Source organism: Lissotriton helveticus, chromosome 11 (genome assembly GCF_964261635.1).
Source record: "Lissotriton helveticus chromosome 11, aLisHel1.1, whole genome shotgun sequence".
Lineage (NCBI taxonomy): Eukaryota > Metazoa > Chordata > Amphibia > Caudata > Salamandridae > Lissotriton > Lissotriton helveticus.
Window position 1 is genome coordinate 1092082013 of NC_136072.1, and position 21505 is coordinate 1092103517.

Here is a 21505-nt window from a genome sequence, read left to right on the forward strand (position 1 = left end):
TGCACCCCTGAAATTTACATGTGTGCGCTTATGGCGCATATACATGCCCTAAGGGCATGTATGAGCGCCACATGGCACCTTTACAAATGCCAAAAAGTGCATTTGTAAAAGAAATTGCAAATTACCACCAGCTACAAGTTGGTGGTAATTTGCGATTTCTTAATGAGGATTCGCAAAAAAAAAATGCTTGATGCATAGCATTCAAGGAATCGCAAAATTGCGATTCCTTAAATGCTTGAGCAAAATAAGGAATCGCAATTTTTGCGATTCCTTATTTTGCGATTTGGCTCATACATACCAAAACACCGTTTGCAATTCGCAAACGCCTTGCCTGTAACGAGTTTCCTTTAAGTAAACCATAAGTAGAAGGACTTTAAAAATGTGCATTTCCTGTGATCTGTTTTCAAATTCTTGTGATTGATATCTCCTCGCAGCTCAAGTCATTGCCAAGCTTTAAGTACAGTCAAGAAGTGCATAAAGAAAAAATACAAGTAGATGTTTCTAATCTACGTGCTCAGAATGTGGAACACCATCCCACCTCACTTCAGGCTAATTCGTTCCACCGCTTCTGCATTTACCAAAAGTACCGGAAAAACACAATTTCAAAATGTTCCGTATTTTTCAATTAGGATTCTGAGCTTCGTCGCTTCCTACCTAGGTTTTGTGCTTAAAAATATATATTTTTTAAATCCATTCATTACATCCTTGAGAAAGGCTATGTGATAAGTAAATGGACAGATTCAAATATGTTGTTACTCTCCATATTGCACAGCCAATGTGGTTGACTTTTATTACACTTGGAATAACTTGGTTAGTCCCTTGAGCCTCCTCACTCTCAAGACAGTGCTCCTCGCCGCCATTAGATTGGTGTGGTGTGGAGTGAGCTTCAAGCTCCATACCACACTTTCTTTCCAGACAAGATAGTTTTGCTGATATGGGCCTTCTTCTCGCCTAAAGTGGTGATGCTGTTCCACAACCGTCAAAACATCACCTTACCAGCATGCTAAGCTTCCTCACCCCTCTAAGGAGGAGGAGAGGCTCCATCACTTAAACCACAAAAGAAAACGGAGCGTTTACATAGATTGTACCAAAAAACACTGGGCTGATGATCAATTTTTTTGTGGGATTCTCTGAAGCGAAGAAAGGTAAGGCTGTGGAGACCAGAACCATCTCCCACTAGATTATGCTTCACATTAATATCCTCAATGCATGGGCTAAAAACGAGCCTCCTGAGGAACTTCATGCTCATTCTACCAGGGCCAAAGCTGCTGCCACTGTGTTAGCTTGCGGAGTCCCTGTCCTATACATTTGCCAATTGGCTATGTGGGCGTCCCTCCACACGTTCACAAAGTCCTATTGTCTGGATAGTCTGGTTCACTGAGCGGAGCATTTTACCCGCTTGGTTCTGTAGGACTTTCTGGTTTGAGTCTATCCACAGACCCTCCTTTAAATATGTACTGCTTTTGTATCTATTCAAAAGGTGGGGAAACTGTGCCTAGAAGTCTATAGCAGAGCAACAGGTTACTAACCTCAGTAATGCTGTTTCTGGTAGAGACTCTAGCTAGCTGCAGTTTCCTTTCCGGACAGACCCTCTTGCCCCCCACCCCCATTCTTCCATCCTTCCCGTTCTGCGGTTGGCCTCTATTCATTAGTAACATCCCAAGTCTAGGAAACTTCAAACTTCAAACGGGTTACACACATTTGCTTTTAGTCGGAGTGAACATTCTCATAACAACTGATGTCTGTGTGCAGGAGTCACGTCTAAATTGGCTTCATAGGTCAATTCTGGGTTGGAATGCTACGAGTACCATGAGTCCAAACCCCATCAAAAGGAATCTCGGTGTCATTTTAGTAGAATTAATTTTGCTCAACCAAGAGATTTGGAGGGTCTACCATCTGTGAAAATCTCCTTTTAACATAGCCAGGAGTGGTGGAAAGTTAGCAGAATATATTTCTTCAGTTAGGGGGTGATGGTGACCCCCAAAGTACCTAATCAAGGTTGGCGCCCAGATGACCTGTGAGATCCCCTTAAGCATCTCTGCTTCTTGCAGTGGGAGGGTAAGATTAAGGATTACTGATGTAGAACAATTTCTTTTTAAGCCTACAATTGCTTCCTAATCTTTGAAAATGGGAGTGAGACCCTGAGGTCTGTGAGTGTAAGTAAGATGTTGTATGCAAAAAGCATTACTTTGTGAAGATCTTGACCAAAATATAGCCTCTGTAGTCTCCCCTCTTCTCTAATTCTCTTTACCAGAGGCTCTATAGTGAGGGTGAATAGGAGAGGGGACAACAGGCATCCCTGTCGAGTACCCTGTCCCAGTTTAAAGTGGGCAGAAAGTCTGCTATTTACTGTTATTTTCAAGACCGGTGAAGAACCATTGTTATAAATTTAGAACTGAATCACTAGCCTAACAAGACCTGATATAAGAATCCCGAGTCTGTACCCGATCTAAGCCCTTCTGGGCATCAAAGATTGACAGTACTTCCTTCTTCTGTGCATTTTCAATTAAATGGATCAGTGAGTGCACGTTATCATGGGTTTGCCAATTTTATAATGACTGATAAAGATTTATAAGGGTTGAAAGAACAATCTCTAATCGTGTACATACTACTGTTGAATAAATCTTAACATCAACATTTAATAGAAGGCTAGCACAGTAAGACAGACATAATTTGCAGGATTTCCTTTGCTTGAGGTTTAAGGTGATAGTATCTTCTGCAATTGAGGGGATGACTGGATGCAAGTGTGAGTTTTTTTTTGTGAAATGGGATATCAATATGTATGCAAACGATTTGTAGAATCCTTCGGTAAACTCTTCTGGCCCTTTGTTTTATTAATGTTCAAAGATTGAATCATTAGTTTCACCTCATATTCTGTTATTGGGGAGTCCAAAAGTTCCCTCTGCTCCGTCGATGTATCGGTCATTTTAATTTTAATCTATATAGTCTCTTTACAATGGTTGGGGCAACAGGATGAGTGTCTATAATACCGTATAAAATTCTTGAAAAGCTCTAAGTTGGTTTCTTTGCCTATGTAGATTGATTCTGAGTAATTAACTCTCTTTATCATAATCACTCTCCTGTCTTTGTCTTATTTGCTTTGCCACCAAGGAGCCCACTCTATTGCTCTGTGTGAAGTAAACATTTTTGAATCTAAGAAGTGCCATCTCAGCTCGTTTAGCTCTGTTAGTGTCGAAGGTCCATATTTGTCCTCTAAGGGCTGTTACTTTTCTCAATAGACTTGGGTAGAAGACTGCTCTATAGGCTCCTTTTGCTGTGTTGACTTCCTTCTCTAAGTGGTCTCCACGAGGTTAGCGCACCTCGCTGATGTTTGCTATAAGGCTGATACTGACACCTCATAGGACTACCTTAAAGGTATGCAATAGTGTTGAGATCTTTGTTGTCATTTTCTTCAAAGTATTGTTTACTGTGTGTCCAAAGTTCTTCTCGTAGGACTTGATCCCACAAAATCCTATCAAAGTGGTTTATGCTGCCCATCAAGTTGGATTGTGACCGGTTATTTGACCAATAACGGAGCTAACCGTTATCGATCCTTAGTAATTATTTACTAGATTGTAATTGATCCTGGAGTAAGTTCTGTGGACATGGGAAACTATTTGTATTTGTAGTAATTTCGGTGTTGCTAAATCTCACAATGCCTAGTTGCTTAGTTGTAGTTTTCATCTGCTAAGAAAAAGCCCCTATGTGTGTCAGCATCGGGCCAGTCCTACTCAAGGAGGGTCCCAAACTGCATTGAATTCCCCTATTATAATGAAGTCGTCTTCAGCTAAGACAGAATTTGTAGCCATGAGGTTGCCAAAAAGGTGTCCTGGCCAGAGTTGGGGGCATATCCTGTAACTATGGTTAGCATTTTACTTTGCCCTTAATCATCAGCATTCTGCCCTCTTTGTTTCTTTTAATCTATAAGCGAGAATGGAAGTGAATTATGCAAAAAGAACAGTGACTCTGTTGTGTTTTGTCCTGCTGGAGGAATGAAAGGCTTTGTATTTTTTGTTGCGAAACAGTGCCTCATCTACTTTTTTGTTTTGATAGTTTTCTTGGTCATTTCCAAGTCTTTTTATTGAGTTTTTGACTTGGGTAATAACAAAACATACAGCCCATTGATGGAGACATGATATCTGAGGTTGACCAGACCTGGTACATTACAATCTTGCGTATGAATTCAGGACATATAAAAGCATATATACTATTGCGAGGGGAAGGAAGAGGGAAGACAACACCACAGCACAACAACCATACTCTGAACACAAAGAAGTGGTCACGGAGCAGATCATAGACCCAGCTGGGGGGATTGGTCAGCCAGTATCCAATGAGGGTGCAAGGCCAGTGGAGGCCACATCAGTCACAGCAAGTTGAACAATGTTTTCTTGATATGGCCTCCAGACGTCTATAGGCATCAACCTTGGAATTTGCAGAGAGGTATAGGTTTCAACTTTGTTCATTACAGAAAGCCACATTCCTCAATAAATCGCATCACTTGGGAAGAAGACTTTTTGTCCATGCTCAAGCTACCCAGCATTGGGCTAACAGTTAGGCTACTTGTCATCTCTTAAAACGGGATAGATGGGTTTCTTGTGCCGCCAAAATGTCCACCTTCTTATCTATTACATAGTTCCATATTCTTGTGCTTTTATTGGAGGAGTTTGGTCCCTTACATTGTGTAAGAATTAACTGTTATGTTATGTTACTGTAGTTTTGTATAGCGCAAATCACCACTAGTCTCTAAGCGCTTTTCAAAAAGAAAGGAACACAACACATAGCTGTCGGTAACGCGCCCCTCATCCAGTTGGCAATTTACGTTAGAGATGTCGTCTTTTTAAACAGGTAAGTTTTTAACGCCTTTCTAAAGGGTAGCAGCATTGGCTCCCCTTGCAAAGTTGCCGGAAGCTCGTTCCAGATTTGAGGGAGAAGTACCGACAGAGCTCTCCCTCCCTTAGATTTGAGGTTGAATCTCAAAGGGGCTAGTTTGCAGGCTTCAGAAGAGCGCAAGGTTCTGCCCGGCACATACTTCCTCAGACGATCTTTGATATATTTGGGAGCCTCTCCATAGATAGCTTTATGGGCTATGCAGAGGCACTTGAATTGCACTCTGTGCTCAATGGGCAGCCAGTGCAACCTCTGAAGAAGAGACGTCGCTCGTGTGCTCCGTGGTAGTGAGAAAATCAGCCTGGCTGCATCATTCTGGACCACCTGCAGTTTCTTAAGGAGCTTTCGAGGGAGACCCAGATGAAGAGCATTTCCATAGTCCAACCTCGAGATGATTGTGGCAGACACAATGGTTTGTAACGTCGAAGCAGAAAGAATGGGAACCAGTCTTCGCAGCTGCCTTAGTAGACCTACACAAGAGCCTACAACCGCGAGGACTTGGGGAGCCATTGACAGATCTGCGTCAATTTTTAAGCCTAAGCTTTTTACTGCTCTTCCTGGGATTGGTACCTCCCCAAGTTCGGGAGGCCAGAAAAGCTCACACCAGGGGCTGTGTAAAATAATGATGAAGGTCTCTTATATGCTGTGCTTCCCGGTTTGGGTGCCAATAATCATCTCCGTGATTTGGACAAGGGCACCCTAAGTGTATGTGGCAACTAGTGTACGATATCTGTGGAGTAGAAAATAACTCATCCCTTCATGATCCCCAACTGGAAATGTATAACCATAACACAGAAAAGAATCCGTCAAAACATATGTCAGTAACAAGTAGAGTGATGCATAAAAAGGTTCCCCATCAAGAAATACTTCCCCCAAATGGATTCCCGTCGCACTGTCAAGATGAAAGGATCCATGAATCAGGACTTCTCCCAGAGAATTCTACAGATTCCACTCTGCCCCACTAAATAAAAACCCCACTTGGAATGTGTGTCACATTTCCGATCTGATCTCCACCAGTCACAAAAGAGAAAACTTCCCTCCAAATTTCAACCATGATGGGCCTGATAGTTCAACCTGTGGTATTAGAGATACCTGATCCCTAAATGTAACCTCTCTCAACTCCACATTAATTCCTGTGTCAATGAGTGCAATATCAGAGTGTCCAAGAGAGGGTGCCTTGAGGGAGAGCTAGTATTTTGTACAGTATCTCTTTTGCTGAGGTCGAGGAATCCTCCACCTGCTCCCTCCAAGCTCCTAGGGATTACTCCCATCCACAGGGCCTGTTCATTGACCATCTTCAGAGTTGTAAAAAATATATATATATTTTTATTGTTTTATCGCATTTGAACATTAACACAGTTAACTGAATAAACAAAGTTGCATGATATCACACAAGTGCCATGACTGAGAAAATCATCAATTTCCATATTACGTTTCGCATACCCTTCACATTAGGCCAAGAATACTTCAAGGACAACCATTATACAATCTCCCAACTCCTTCCCCACACAGTACGATGTTATCTATCTCTATATTCTCTGTTGGGCTTCCCCTCTCCATTTTTGTACCCTCACATATCTCATGCTTCACTCAGCATCTATCTGTTCTATGTCTGCTATGACGTCAAGCCTGTAGTGTTCCCTCCATTTGCCCCATACTTTATGTAATTTTTTTCGGGCAACCTCTCGCCTTGTATGTGACCTTTTCTGTGTCTATGTAAATCTCCATTTCCTTGCTCCATTCTTGAATCATTGGCATAGTCTTATATCCCCACCTTCTCGCTATGTATCTTTTCGCTACTGCTGATCCTAATGTGCTAAATAGCATCTGTGACCTATGTATGGCTATGTCATTCGGAACTCCTAGCAGGATAAATTTGGAGTCTAGAGGAATATCTGACTGTAGTATTTTATTAAGTTACGCAAGGACAGCCGTCCAGTATGTCTGTATATGTGTGCATTCCCACACGATGTGATAGAAATTCCCCTCTTCCTGTCCACAGCAGTGGCACATTGGATCTGTTGAACGCCCGATCTCGTGTAGTTTGGCCGTATCATAGTAGGCCATATGTAAAATTTTGTATTGGATTAAACAAAGTCCAGATTTCATTGCAACCTCCCTGGGATGCATTAGGGCTGCCACCCAGTTCACATCCTCCATTTCGCCCACATCCTGTTCCATTGTGGCCCTCAACTTCCCCAGCCTGTTTGGAGCATTATTGTTTAGTGTCTCATAAGTAGCCGATACTGCCTTTGTCGTGAGGTGTTCTTGGAGTAACCTCCCCTCCAGTGGTGCATAGTCCGGTACTGAGGAGTCCTCTATATTTTCTGCGTTCCATGCATGTTTTAACTGTTCATATTTAAGGAACTGGTTCGGTTGTAGTGTGAATTCAGTCTGGAGACCACTAAAGCTCTTAAGGACCCCTTTACATATAAAATCTCTTACCGTGTAAATACCGATGGTATCCAATTCCTTGAACCCTCTTTTGTTTTTAACCTTTTTCAGCCAGTTCCCGTGCCATTGGCTCGTTTCTTTGGTGATTTTATGATCCCATCTAATTGCTTTGGTTGCCCATCCCCAGACCTCTATCGTTGTCTGTGTGGCTGGGAGAAGTTCTCAGACCCCCCTACCACCATATAGGTAATGGAGGAATGTCCTTTTTTGTATTGTGTCTCTCTCAAGCCTATATGTTGGGTGGTCGCTCAGTGTGTGTATCCAGTCATTGGTTGGTGTTAGATGTGCCAACCAGTAGTAGGCCTCCAGATCAGGCAGTAATATCCCCCCATTATATTGGTTGCGTTGCAGTGTGTGCAGTGCTGTTCTAAGTTGTTTCCCTAGCCACAGGAACGAACGTAGTTCAGCGTCTATTTCATGGAATATTGATTGTGGGAGTGGGTAATATGTATTTTGTAGAGCATATAAAAATTGCGGACGTGTTATAATTTTTAACATTGCCGCCCGTCACAGTATAGTGAGCGGCAGTGTTTTCCATCGTTGTGCATCTTCCTTGAAACTCGTCAGTATATGTTTAATATTTTTTTGGTAGCATAAATCTTTATCTGTGGTTAGTAAGATTCACAGGTATGTAAACCCGTGGTATGTTATTTGAAGATCCCTTGGAAGTATGGGCCACGTCATTATTTCTTTGGGTCTGTAGGTTTTTACCACTTTATTTTGTACCCTGAGTTTTGTCCATATGTATCTATGGTATCAAAGGATAGGAATCGTTATGTCTGATTGTGTAACATATAGAAGGAGATCGTCGGCACACAACGATATCTTCTCCACCCTGGGGTCCTCCGGATGAAGTTGGAAGCCATGTATCTCTGGGTGATGACGGACCGTACATGCTAATGTCTACTATATTTGCAAAAAGCAAGGGGGACATGGGGCACCCCGGTCTTGTCCCACGACCTATGAGGAAGTATTGTGAAATTCTCCCGTTCACCCGAACCTTCGCCCTTGGATCTTTATATAATAATCCTACACATTTTCAAAATGTTGGACCTATGCCGAATTTAAGCAAGGCAGCCTCCAAGAAGGACAAATGAACAGCGTCAAACACCTTTTCTGCGTCTAGGGATATTAATAAATGTGGGGCGTCACGATTTTTCACCTTCATCATCCAGTTATGTGTTCTTTGTAAATTCCATCTGGGTGCTCGACCTGGCATAAAGCCTGGTTGGTCGCTATGTATCAAGGTAGTTATACCCTGACAACGTCTTGACAATAGGATAGTCGCCAATATCTTTACCTCCATATTAAGGAGGGATATTGGACGGTCTTCAAGTGGTATTTTTCACTTGGAAGATCAGAACCTGTGATGCTTCAGATAGCCTGTTCTTCTGGTATTGTTGATTCTGAATTTCAAAGCTACCCCAAAAGGATATAACCAGTAGCATGATAGTTTATTTTGTCTATTTTGTCTAAGCTTATCTGTATTTGGACGGAACTGTTGATGGCACTTCATCGTTGCTGGTGCTATGTCTTGAAAAAGTGAGCATTCAAAGTCATTATATTTAAGCCCAATCTTCTTGAGGTCCACTGCTAAAATCAACTGTTTTACTTCAAGTTAATGGAAATTTACCGATAACCAGGAGTTTCCTGGGGTCTGCTGACTGACCCTGAGGACTCAATCCATCTTAATCTCATTGTGGCCCCCAGATAGTAGAGATTCAGAAAGTCCTTTTGCAAATTGTCACCGGTATGTTCCCCCTCCTGCAGGGCCAAGATGTGTATGTTACCCCACCGGGCGGGGTTCTCCAGGTCCTCCATTTTCAATGATGGCTGTATGTGCGTGTAGATCATGCATTTGGCATATTCATTTCGTAAATATTTCCTCTAGGCTGTTGGAGTTTACCATCCACCTCTACTATTCATGCTTTAGGTGATTCAATATCCTGCTGTAAGACTGCAACTTTTACATTTAGATCTGATCTCGGGCTCTGTTGCTCCCTGGCACAGTCAGACTTGATCTCTTCCCTCTGTTCATTTTTGAACAGCTGCTGGGTGTCCATGAGGTCTGTTTTTATAAGCGCCATGGTGATACCAGAGCTCTGTTGGATCTTCTCACAGGTAGGTCAGAGGTGGGTTGGGTCCAAAGAGGTTTCTAACTGTCATTTGTTGAGCTTTTTCTGGGGCATACAGTGGCCTGGGTGTATGAAGTTTTGATAGGGCTTCTACAACATTGGCAGTCACCTGACTTTGAAGGGCTGTGGAAGTCGATGAAACGGATGTGCCTTTGGGGCATCAAGCGTCAATTGAACTAAATATTGAATTTCTATCTGTCGCTCAGGTTTGTGGGTCACTCCTCTGGTAGGACAGTGCCCACTATGTTCAGTCACTGGAAAGAGCCACCATTGTGAACAACAAAGATGTTTCGAGGAACTATATTCCCTCCCTGGCGTGTCAATAAATAGAGAGCGGAGACTGTCTGGCCCCTGCTCCATTAGCCCAAAAAGCATGAGTGTTTATGGGAATGAGTCGTAATCCTTTATTTATACAGCCGGGAGCCCTGTAGGCGGTTCTTACTAGTCTGCTTCATTAATAGAGGTACCATCAGTAAAATTCCTCAATCTTCCTGATAGCATGTGCAGGCAGTACGCAGCACCAACAATCCAGTGGGGGTGCCCAGAATTTTCTGTATTTGCTCAAGGACTTTGCCAAACGTGTGCTGTATCTGGAGGATGTATGCGCCCCCTCCTCACCTTGCAGTGGCCTTTGGGATCAGTCTCTGATGTCGGGTGTTGTCCTCCATGCCCCAGCCCACACGTCATGGTGTGATAATAATCCCTGCTCTCATTTGTTGCTTACTTTATTGCGCCTCTTGATTGCAGTGGATTGGAGGACCCTCCCGACTCCACAGCGTGACTCAGTCTGTCAGAGCCATCGGATACAGTGGTCCTTCAAGGTTCACGTGGCTGTAATTTTACCTCGCATTGTCAGTCATTTCAGTTGATCTCATTCTCCATCACCAACTCCAGGAAGTGCCAGGGGGCCGAAACGCGACTGCAAACAGGTCACCCTCAGTGGTACCACAAAATCTTTGTTTTCAGTAGGAAGTGACCATCCATTCATTCTTCTAGAAGAATACGGGTGGAAGATCCTATAGAGTCTCAACAGATCATAGTCAGCTTGGCCCACGTAATGGCCACGCTCCCCCTTTGGTTCTCTTTGACGGTGTCTAATGCCGCTCCTCTTTATACCTTTGAACTATTCCTCCCCCCCCCCTCTCTGACCAGACTGTATGGTGGTAAATGATAGAGAACTGATATTAGAAGTAAGTAATTCTCTGCAAAGCAAGTCACGCAAAAACAAGTTGAAAAAAGATTGTAAAGATAGTAAAAGTACCAAACAAGTTCCTTAAAGTGGGTTGTGTATCTGCTCTTCAATCCAAGTTTAAGCAATAATGCCAGGTGAATGTATGGTTGTTTCTCAATGCAGCTGCTTTGCAGATGTAAGCGGTTGGAACATTTTTTTTGTGAAACTTTTGCAGCTGTTTTCTCCTTTCTAGAGTGAGCCTTTGGTTTACTGAGTAGGATTTTTTTGATTTACGATACTACAAGCTAATGCAAGATGCAATCCATCTGGAGACACGCTGTTTTAGTTAATATGACCACAGATTTTCTAATTTCTTTTGTCATTGTAAAATCTGAGGACTCTTCTGATATTTGTAATATACAGGAACACTCCTTTAGGGGGAAGTACAAATTGTAAAGCACACAGACTAAGAAATAGTCTGGTTCACATAAAGATCCTAGATCACTTTTGAGAGAAAAAGGGTTGTTGAGAACAAAAGCTTAGATTTCACTGACTTTAAGAGGCTAAATGCCAACTCTTCCAGTCAGTTTTCCAGGATAGATCCTTTTTGTCGGAGTTCAAATGGACAATGCATTCAATTTTCTAGAACCGCATTAAGTTCCCCAGGAGTACAGGCCATCCTAATTGGGATAAAAATTGTCCTTAAACTTTTTACAAAGTCTTTTATCACTCGCATCATAAAGAGTATATTTTCAGCAGAATGTTATTGTAGGCCGTAATATTTGCAAGAAGGAGCACAGTATCTACCTTTATATATAGATCACAATCATGATCTTGATCTACCCAGCTGTGTTAGATATGGCAATACTGCCTCTTCCTGGCAATGAAATCCTTCAACTCTGACAGACAACTGAAATCTGTTCCATGAAAAGAAACTATTCCTTTGGTTAATTTAAAAAGATACCTTGTGTCGCCCACTGTCAAGAGTGTTTTTCTTTCACCAGCACCATTAATCAAGCTTTGTAATTTTATGGCTAAAATAATTCTAATGCAGTTTTATTTGCAGAATAAGTAAATTAGTTTGGATTTATCATCATCATAACTTTTATTTCGATCACATAGATCCAAAAAAGTATGCAGCACAAGTATAAAAGCAGAAGTATAAAACATTTGCAGATAAATATATTAAAAACAATTTCATGAAATAGTTGTTCAAAATACAGGGTACAACAACTCCGAAGAGAATAAAGTGCTTCACGCAGATAATTTCCCACGCCTGATCCTCAATGCATACCAGAATCTTGAGAGGCCAAAAACCATTATTCTTCGAGTGTCAGTGCACAAGATTCTCACCACCTCAAGATAGTGACCCGGACCTGCAAGTCTACACAACAGGAATATCAAATTTTTTCTCAGAGATGAATAATGAGGTAGGAAGAAAAGTAAATGAACAATGGATTCCGGGTTGGATTTATAACACTTTATGAAGCCAAGTTGGAGAGACATATGGCCTTGAAACCTAGAAATTGTTCAGACATGAATTTTCCTTGGTCAAATCAATTTTTAGTGTCAGATAGTTTTCAATTTGGCTCCAACTGGGAATATGCAAGTGATCTACAAACCGCTGGCAAGTTTTCTCCAGACCGCAGTTAAGTGTGTTCATGCTTGGTAAAGTATAATTTATTATTTAACTACATATAGTGATAGATCTAACGAAGAAACCCTGGACATCTGATACTATGGTGAGCCCTCACTATGGCTATCTGCCCTTCAAGAAAGCAATTTAATGGACTTCTCATTGCTGGCCATTCTTTAAAAAACTAAAAAGAAGAGGGTGCAAGAGAGTTAGAGGGCGATATTGCAGTGGATCTCATACTAGAAGTGTGATCATAGTATGTTGCAATTGTGTTATCAGATCAAACACAATGAGTTCTTATTCCTTTTTTCTATGCATTTTCGTTTGTCGTGTTTACCTTTCTGTCATTGTCTTTGTTTTACATTGTAAGTTTTTTGTTTTTCTGTTTGCTGTAGTCTCTTCTTGTTTTTCCTTTGTCATTCTCTTGTTCTCTTACACGCTTTCTATTCCTTTTTGCTTTTTTCTGTTGCATTCTCATACATTTATGTATTATTCTTTTTACTATTTATTCCTTGACTTTATATTGCTTCCTGTTTTTCTTTGTTTTTTTGCTTGTGTCTCTTACTCACTGTCCCCTCTCTATCCTACCCAATTTGCCTAACGATTGTCACAGTAACTGCTTTGTGTTAATGCTGACCTTTGTGGCCCTTTTTCCTAGTATGACATGGAGCTTGTGGATTCAGCGGCTGCAAGAAGTTCATCATGTACAAGACATGAATGTTTTAAGTCTGAGGCACTGGGCTCTGAGCCTGCAGAGCAGGGTATGTCTCCCATTTTCTCTTTTCCAATACCAGTTCTCTCCCCCACCATTCCTTTCTGCTCTCCTACCTTTCTGTACTGTTACTGTTTTGGATATCCCTCTCCTCCCCCTTTTTTTGGTCTTCCCTAAAGACTGCTTTTAGTTTTCGGTTGTCGATGACCCATTGTGGACAATTACCTTACGTACAGTTTGCTTGGGTCAAGACTTTGCTTACCATTGGTTGTCTTTCTTGTCAATCTTATTTGCTTGCTTCTTATTCAGTGTTTTCCTTTTCCACTTGTCCTGGCCTAGGAGCATAGTTTATTTGCCATCCCTTTGATTGGATGTCTTATTCCACAGCTCCACTTCAGGGAACTACTGTTTTCTATTTCTTGCAGCATTCCATATGAGTGCATATGTTTTCTTGCTCTCTCCCTAGTGTGATGCTTTCCCACTCTAAATATTTCTCCATACTCGCCAATGCCCTTCTGTTTGCTCCCCCACCCGCCATGCTCTGTTTTGTATTTTTATATTTCCTCCCCCAGCCAACTGCTGTTATTCCCATCACCCACTGTTCCCATTGTTCGTTGGCAAAAAGTATAACTCGTCCTGTTCCAAAATTGCAACCCCCAACCTCTACAAAGTCTAATTCTTTTTACATTTATTTTTTCATTTTATTTTAGTCTGTGCAGGGTTCCGTTGCTGCAATTGTAAGTTCACTTTGACACACAGTTTTTAAGTTATCGCTCCAAGATGGATATCTTCCAACTAATAACAATAAATTACAACTAAAAATAAAACCGACATAGTCATTACAAATTTGTGTTAATGCATACATGTGCCTACATGGCCATAATAGGGCGCTGTAGTGTAATGCAACATAAATGTGCATGCGTGATGATTCATGCACGCATGTACATCAATGAGCTTTTTAAATACATTTTGCTGAGGCTTTCAGTGCCCTCCTCTCCTTTGTTTCCTGTTCCTTTCCTTGGTCTCACCATTTCTCTCTTATCACCCTTTCCCTTCTTAACCCTCTCTCTCAGACTGTTCTGTTTTTGATGCATTCCTCTTCACTTCACCCATCTTGCTTTTACAATTTTATTTGTGAAATTTTATAAAGCCAAACAAGACCAAAATGTTGGTGTCAGAGCACTGTACAGCCTAACAAATAGCATCAAATATACAAGGAGCAAAATATAGAATATACAGCATGAATAGATATTGCAAAGAGACATAGTGAAAACACCATCAAAGAAATCAAATTGGCATGGATAGTCGCCTCAGATAGGAAGGAGAATAATCAGTACTCTCATTTTTACTTCGTTTTTGAAAAGTGTATGAAGGGATGGTCCTGATCTCTGGGGAAAGAGTTCCAAATTTCTTGGGGCAATTCCAGAGAAAATTGTTGGGGTTTCAGCAGTTGGGAACATGTACCACAAGAAGCTCCATTCCTTCCGGATATAACCAGTTTTTGAGCCAGTTAGCGAGGAGTGTTGTGGTAGATGGCTTTGTACGTCATGCATGCTATTTTTAGGTGGATCCTAGATTCATAAGGTAGCCGGTTCAGAGAGTGGAGGGCCGGGGCGATGTGATAATTTGTCTTCATGCCTGCGATGAGCCATGCAGCTGCATTGAGGGTAGCCTTCAGCGGTGCTTGTTTTATTTTCGGTAGGCCAACGAGGGTAGCATTCCCATAGCTTCTCACCTTTCTCTTCTTAGTCATGCTTTGTTGGACCTTTTTGTGTTTGTAAGGCACTTTCTCTTTTCGCATAAAGTGAAACTGCCATCCCCATTTCTGCATCCCAGGTCTTATCCTCAGTCTTTCCTTCTTGTCTCTTGAATAACCACTGCTTGTTGCAGGTTTCCTTCTAAACACCCTTTCGGTGCCCCATATTTTTCATGGTGCTCCTATATCCCCTTGGATATGTTGTTTTGTCATCTTCTCATCTCATTTCTTTTGTGAACTGCTTCATCTCTCCACCACAGCGTGGATTTGTCACTTCAAGACAATCCAGCATTGACCACTGGTCACTCTACAAGAAGATTGCCACTAGTCTCCTCCGTGACCTTATTTTGTTGTTGAGTCTGCCTTGCATCTCTTGTGTCAATTCTGTTGTACCTCAGTCTCCTCACAACCCTCCTTCCACTGCTGATGTCTCCATTGCTCTTTCTTTTGTTTCAGGCCTGGCTGCAGTGGACTGAGCACTGTCAGCAGGCCCAGAGGTGCAAGCAACAAGTGGCCCAGGCAACGAAGCATCACAGTCTCTATCAGCAGAGGTGGACATTACTGGCTTGGAAGAGATACATGCAGATCCGCAAAGAGAAGCACCAGCAATACCGTGAGTCCTAGCCCCAGAGACCTTCCCTCATAAGTGCTCCAAAGTGCTTTAGGAAGTGCAGAAAATATTATTGAAACATGCATTTGCCTGTGATGAACCAACTCACAAAATACCTTCTTTGTATAGTGCTTCATATTAATGATTTGGGGTATCTTAGTTCTTCAATGAAAAGGTGTTGTCTTTATCCAGTTTAATGGAAATGAATTTCGTGCTTTGCCCGTGTTGTTGTTGCCTGCAGCTGTTCTCTGCCCTGAATCCCTTACTGACTGCAGAGTTCCCGCGGACCCGCCCGCCTGTCTCCCGCCGCCCGACCGCTCACCTGCCATCTAGAGCGGGGGCCGCCGAGAGGAGACCGGCGAGGGGCGGACCTCAACTACCAGCAGCCCTTGCGGTGGTCCGCGGCATCGGGAAGCGCCAGGAGGCGCATAAAATCAGCGTTAGTTCCATTGAGCGGGGGAACCTTTCGTGCTCTGCCCGTGTTGTTGTTGCCTGCAGCTGTTCTCTGCCCTGAATCCCTTACTGACTTCAGAGTTCCCGCGGACCCGCCCGCCTGTCTCCCGCCGCCCGACCGCTCACCTGCCATCTAGAGCGGGGCCGCCGAGAGGAGACCGGTGAGGGGCGGACCTCAACTACCAGCAGCCCTTGCGGTGGTCCGCGGCATCGGGAAGCGCCAGGAGGCGCATAAAATCAGCGTTAGTTCCATTGAGCGGGGGTACCTTTCGTGCTCTGCCCGTGTTGTTGTTGCCTGCAGCTGTTCTCTGCCCTGAATCCCTTACTGACTGCAGAGTTCCCATGGACCCGCCCGCCTGTCTCCCGCCGCCCGACCGCTCACCTGCCATCTAGAGCGGGGGCCGCCGAGAGGAGACCGGCGAGGGGCGGACCTCAACTACCAGCAGCCCTTGCGGTGGTCCGCGGCATCGGGAAGCGCCAGGAGGCGCATAAAATCAGCGTTAGATCCGTCTCGCGTTACGCCGGGCGAAGCCCGGGCCAAGGGCGGGCCCGTTTTAGCCCGTTCTAGACTGTTCCAGGCTGGGCTGGGCGATTCCCCTTGGCTCCTGTACTAGGTGAGGTACCCCTCGACCATCAGGTAACTCTACCAGACTTTTTGCTGTTTAGCCAGAAGGCCTACCAACTTCCAGAGTCGATTCTTTGGTTCACGTACTATGACTCGGGGGAGCAGAAGCAAGACGGCCATGTCTAATGCTCTGGTTACCGGCCCCATTGATCAATTTATTTCTAGAACCAACGAAGTCATCAACCAGAGCATATCCTTGCTTGAGCGAAGGGTGTCACAAGACCTTGCAACAGCCAGAAGGTCATCATTGGGCCCCCTAGCTTCAGCCCAAACCCCGCTAAAATCTACCTCTGACATACCACCGTTAATACAACCTATACAACCCCAGCCAAACGTTCTGGCAGAGATTCACTCGATCCCAAAATCAATCGATCTTTCCGTCTCGAACCTTACCCTTGATCCTGAAACCACAGGTGACCTGGAAAACACCCCAGACCTGCAGCTGCTACAATCCCAAGAACTGGGCACACGGACCCAGCACATGGGGGTAAAGGAGGGTGCCGTCCCCAAGCATGGTAAAGTCAAGAATACAGTCAGTTTAATAGTCCCTAGAGTTCCAATAACAAATAAAGATAGACCAAATCTTCGGAAATCGCATGACTTTCTAAATGATCCGACCACTCAATCAATCAACCTAATAGACTCATCTGCCAATTTAATTACCCCGCTCACTGTCGGGGAGACTTGCACGTTATGTACTGCAAACACTCAGCTCCTGGCAAGTTTTAGGGAAATCCTCAAGCACCATCTTCAACCCCTAGAACGCAGCATAATGACCATCGAAAAGCAGCTTGCGAAATTGACCCAAAAACCATCTAGTCTTCACAGCGTGGGTCAATTGAACACGGGGGTTAGTAAGGAATCTTTTCTAACCCCTGGTATCCAAGGGGCCCAAAAAGCTTGTAAACCCAAATTGTCAAAAGCAACAACATCCCAAATCACTCAACCTAACTCCAAGAAACCACATACCCCCGTTCCCTTAATTTCTGGAAGTGGGACTAAGGACAAGACTCTGAGTACTACTCTCACCCAACCAGCACCCCCGCAACCCCGTCCAACCCAGGTTTCCCCTGATAAAGGTCCCGTTCAGTTATCAACTCAGAGAACAATTTCACCATTAGTACCCCGGTACCCCATGTCAAACGCATTAGGTAACGGGAAACAGGGGTTCAGGTCTAGACGCCCGATCCATCTTCCACGAGAAGCGTCTCCCTATACTGTCATTCTTACGGGGGTCCCGGAGCTACCGGAAACTGCAAATGAACCATCATGGTCCCTTCAAAACAAGGTCCTACAGTGGCTTAACATCAATAGACCAACCCAATCTCCATATACTAGCAGAATTTCTACCGTACGTAGAGTTCCGTGGATAGGGCCAGAACTTAAAACCATCCAGGGGGACTGTATCGTAGTCCACTGTGAAGATCCAGCCACTGTTGATTATATCTGTTCATGGCCAGCCCTAGCTAAGAACGGGGGGATAGACGCTTATCGTCTTTCCTTTTTCTACCCCCGACGCATAACAATCAGTATTTGATGGCCCCTAATTGGGAGCAGCCTTTAGAGAGGGTCTGGAACTATGAGGAACCTTGGTTTACCCACAGAAACACCAGTAGGGAGTGGGAACCTCGATCCTGGCTCCTAAGTAGAGAACAGGCTCCTATGGCGAGATGGCAAGGAATTCCAACCAGAAACAGATACGACTGCCTGGAAATGGTCGATTGACCGTTAGCCAGTTTACATAGTAACAACCAGGCCCAGAGGACCCCTTGTCCTCCACTGGCATTAGAGAGAGCTTTGGGGATTCCTTCTGTTAACATCAACCCTATATCCATATTATCTACCTGTGCTCAAACCCCCCTACTTTCCCCTTCCCCCCACGCCCCCACAGGAATTGTTGTCGAGGAACCTGTAATGCCTCCTGAGCTGCCGGCTCCTCCTTTCACAGAGGGTCTTAAATCCTCCTCCCCTACTCTGTCCCGGATTAACACTCTGCAAATGACAGATTCAGGTAATGCTACTATAGCTATTCCACACGACCAACTATGCAATCCCACCCAATTAAAAGAGACGACATTATCTGTCCTATTCTGGAACATTGCTGGTCTTCGCTCGAAAACTAACTTACAAACATGGGCGGATACAATAACTGAGAACCATATAGTATGCTTCCAGGAGACCTGGTCAACCGTCCCTGTCCATTTGGCGGGCTACAAAACTTTTTCCATCTCAGCCACGCAGGGCTTGTTCGGAAGACCTAAGGGTGGGTTAGCAGTTTATGTAACAAACAACCTTTTCTCCACAACAATCACTAGCCTAAAAGAAGAGGTCTGTTACCAAATCTTAAGAATCTGTCTCAACAATAGCTTTGTTTACCTTCTGGTCAACTTATACAACAATCTTTCACCATTAGAGTGTGCGTGGACATTACATGAAATCACCACCTTTTTAATGTCACAGTTGAATAAACCATCGTCTCACACTGTTTACATTATCTGGGGAGGCGATTTCAATATCCCACTATGTACCAACTACAGAAATGGGAACTGCGGACTGTCCGATGAGACTGACAGCCCTTTGGCTCATTTTGCACACTCTATCAATGGGAAATCTCTAAATGAGAGTCTCTTTACTTTAGAGTTGGATTATGCAAATCAGCTAGTCCACCCACAAGTTGACTTTTCCCCAACATTCCATGGCAGGGGTCTGTCAAGCACAATTGATTTTTTTCTCTGTTCACAGAGTCTGAGGGGCCAACTGCTAAAATTTTCCACAGGATCCGACAGTAGTAGTGACCACTTCCCAAACAGAATTTTAATGCAACCACAAACTGTTTCATTACCCACAAATGTTAGAAGTTTGCTAACACAAGAATCCTTAAAAATGGATAAAGTGAATGGGTTCGCAGTAAAGTGGGCCAAAATTGATCCCGACGTAGTAACGGAGAAAGTTCTTAAAAAAGCTTACCTCTCTGTAAATGATTGTTTAAACCCCAGGTCATCGCCCCAAATAGTGTTGGATAGCTTCAGCAGGATTCTCAGAACAATAAAAGAGGAATTAACTCGCACAAACCAACGCAAACCATCGGCCGAGGGCTGGTTTAACCCTGGGTGTCGGAAAGCACTTTCAAACCTCAAGGCAGCCCTCCGGATAACCCCGAGGAATTACCCCGAAATAGCCAAACTAAGAAAACTCTACAGGGACGAAAGGGTAAAACGCAGCAAAGAAATTAAGGCGAACTTGTGGCTACAACTCCATGATAGCTGTCGATCAAGGGACAGTGGTCACTTCTGGCGAGTTGTAAAATCTCCCTTCCTGTCAGACCCGTCGTCAGTTCAACATCTTGATGTTGCAGTGACAGCAGAAGAATGGGTCGCCCACTTTTCAAGAATCTTTGGTGGATCTCAAACAAACCCTACAGAGGGGGTCCCTATCCTAGACCCCACACCGGCCTCAAAGATCTTTCCATTAAACATCTGCTTTGAGCATGGCGAGGTGGTTAGAGCCCTAAAGGCGTCAGAATCAGGTAAGGCCCCCGGTCCAGACAAGGTGCAGGTGGACATTTTTACTCATAACATCAAGCTTTGGTCTCCACTTCTCACCCAGGTCCTGGCCGCGGTAACATCATCAGGTCTTATTGAATCATGGTCTTCATCTATTCTCCTCCCCATCTTCAAAAAGGGCGACCGTAACGATCCGGTTTGTTATAGACCCATCTCCCTCCTGGACTCCCTTGGAAAGGTAGCAGGACGACTGTTACTGGTGCGTCTTCAGGAGTGGGCAGCTTCTAACAACATCATGACTGACCTCCAGTATGGGTTCCAGGCGGGTCTTGGGACTGTAGAGCAGGCCCTGAATCTCGCTCTTTTGATTGGAAAATATGTGAGCGCCAAGAAGGGTCATCTGTTTGTCGTATACGTCGACCTCAGTGCAGCGTTCGACTGTGCACAGCATTCTAAACTCTGGGCCTTGCTTGGGGAAATGGGCGTTGATCCCGCTCTTATTGTATTCCTGCGACAACTATATTCGAACGCAACTGCGAGAGTAAGATACGGGATCAATGGAGAACTCTCCCCCCATTTTCAAATTACTAAAGGGGTTAGGCAGGGTTGTGTACTGGCTCCCTTCCTGTTTAACTTGTACACCAACGGCTTGGAGGCAGCCTTGCTAGAAGGGAGCCAGGACCTCCCACAAATCAATCACCGTCCCATACCAACACTATTATACGCGGACGATTCTGTCATCTTCGCCAGGACGCTGACTCAACTTCAAGTACAGCTCAACAAGTACTGTTCCTACATGGATTCCTTGGGCCTTAAGGTTAACATTAAAAAGACATTTGTAATGCACCTAGGACCAAAAATAAAGAGCCCTAAATCCACTTTTGTTGACAAGATCAAGCTTGAACGAACCCGTGTCTATCCCTACTTGGGCATCCTGATGGACGATTCTTTGAGCTGGCGGCAGGCTGTGGCAAGCAAAAAACTGCTTTTCCAGAGAACTACTTCAGCCCTTGTTTCTTTTTCAAGGAAACTGGGGAAACCAGCTCCCCCAGAACTACTCACAATTTACTACGCTAAATGCCACAGTGTGGCAATGTATGGTGCAGGGGTTTGGGGCTATGGTCCAATAAACCCACTGCAATCAGTTGAAAATGGGTTTGTCAAATATTTGTTGGCCCTACCAACCAGTGCCCCAACTTACGCCTCACTAGCAGAACTAGGTATGGACTTTATCACGGACACCATTCGTTGCCAACCTATGCTTCTGTGGCACCGTATATGGTCCAAAGAGGAGTGCCACTTAACGCGTTCATTAATCCTGGATTGCACCGCCCTCGACAACTGGGAAACAATACCCTGGCTAGTATATATAAGGAACTTTAGTCTGGACATGGACCGTAGTAATTTTTTCCAGGACCCTCCCAGCATGGGTGACATTTCGAGGAAGGAACTCAAAAAGCTGTGTCTGAGACATCTGAGAGCTCTCCGATGCTCGGTAGAATTGGCGAAACCCACAAACTCTCAAATTATTGCTGTTCAGACCCATCTGGGCATTCAACCATA

The 21505-nt window shown here is 44.0% G+C and overlaps 1 protein-coding gene across 1 annotated transcript in view; it reads left to right on the plus strand.

The window, feature by feature from the left end:
* The window catches only part of SFI1 (SFI1 centrin binding protein), a 553452-nt gene that overhangs the window by 149974 nt on the left and 381973 nt on the right, over positions 1-21505 (plus strand). The window contains exons 7-8 of the mRNA XM_078667725.1: positions 12942-13044; positions 15208-15364. Coding sequence (XP_078523851.1) covers positions 12942-13044; positions 15208-15364 — 260 coding nt within the window. The remainder of the gene's footprint in view (positions 1-12941; positions 13045-15207; positions 15365-21505) is intronic.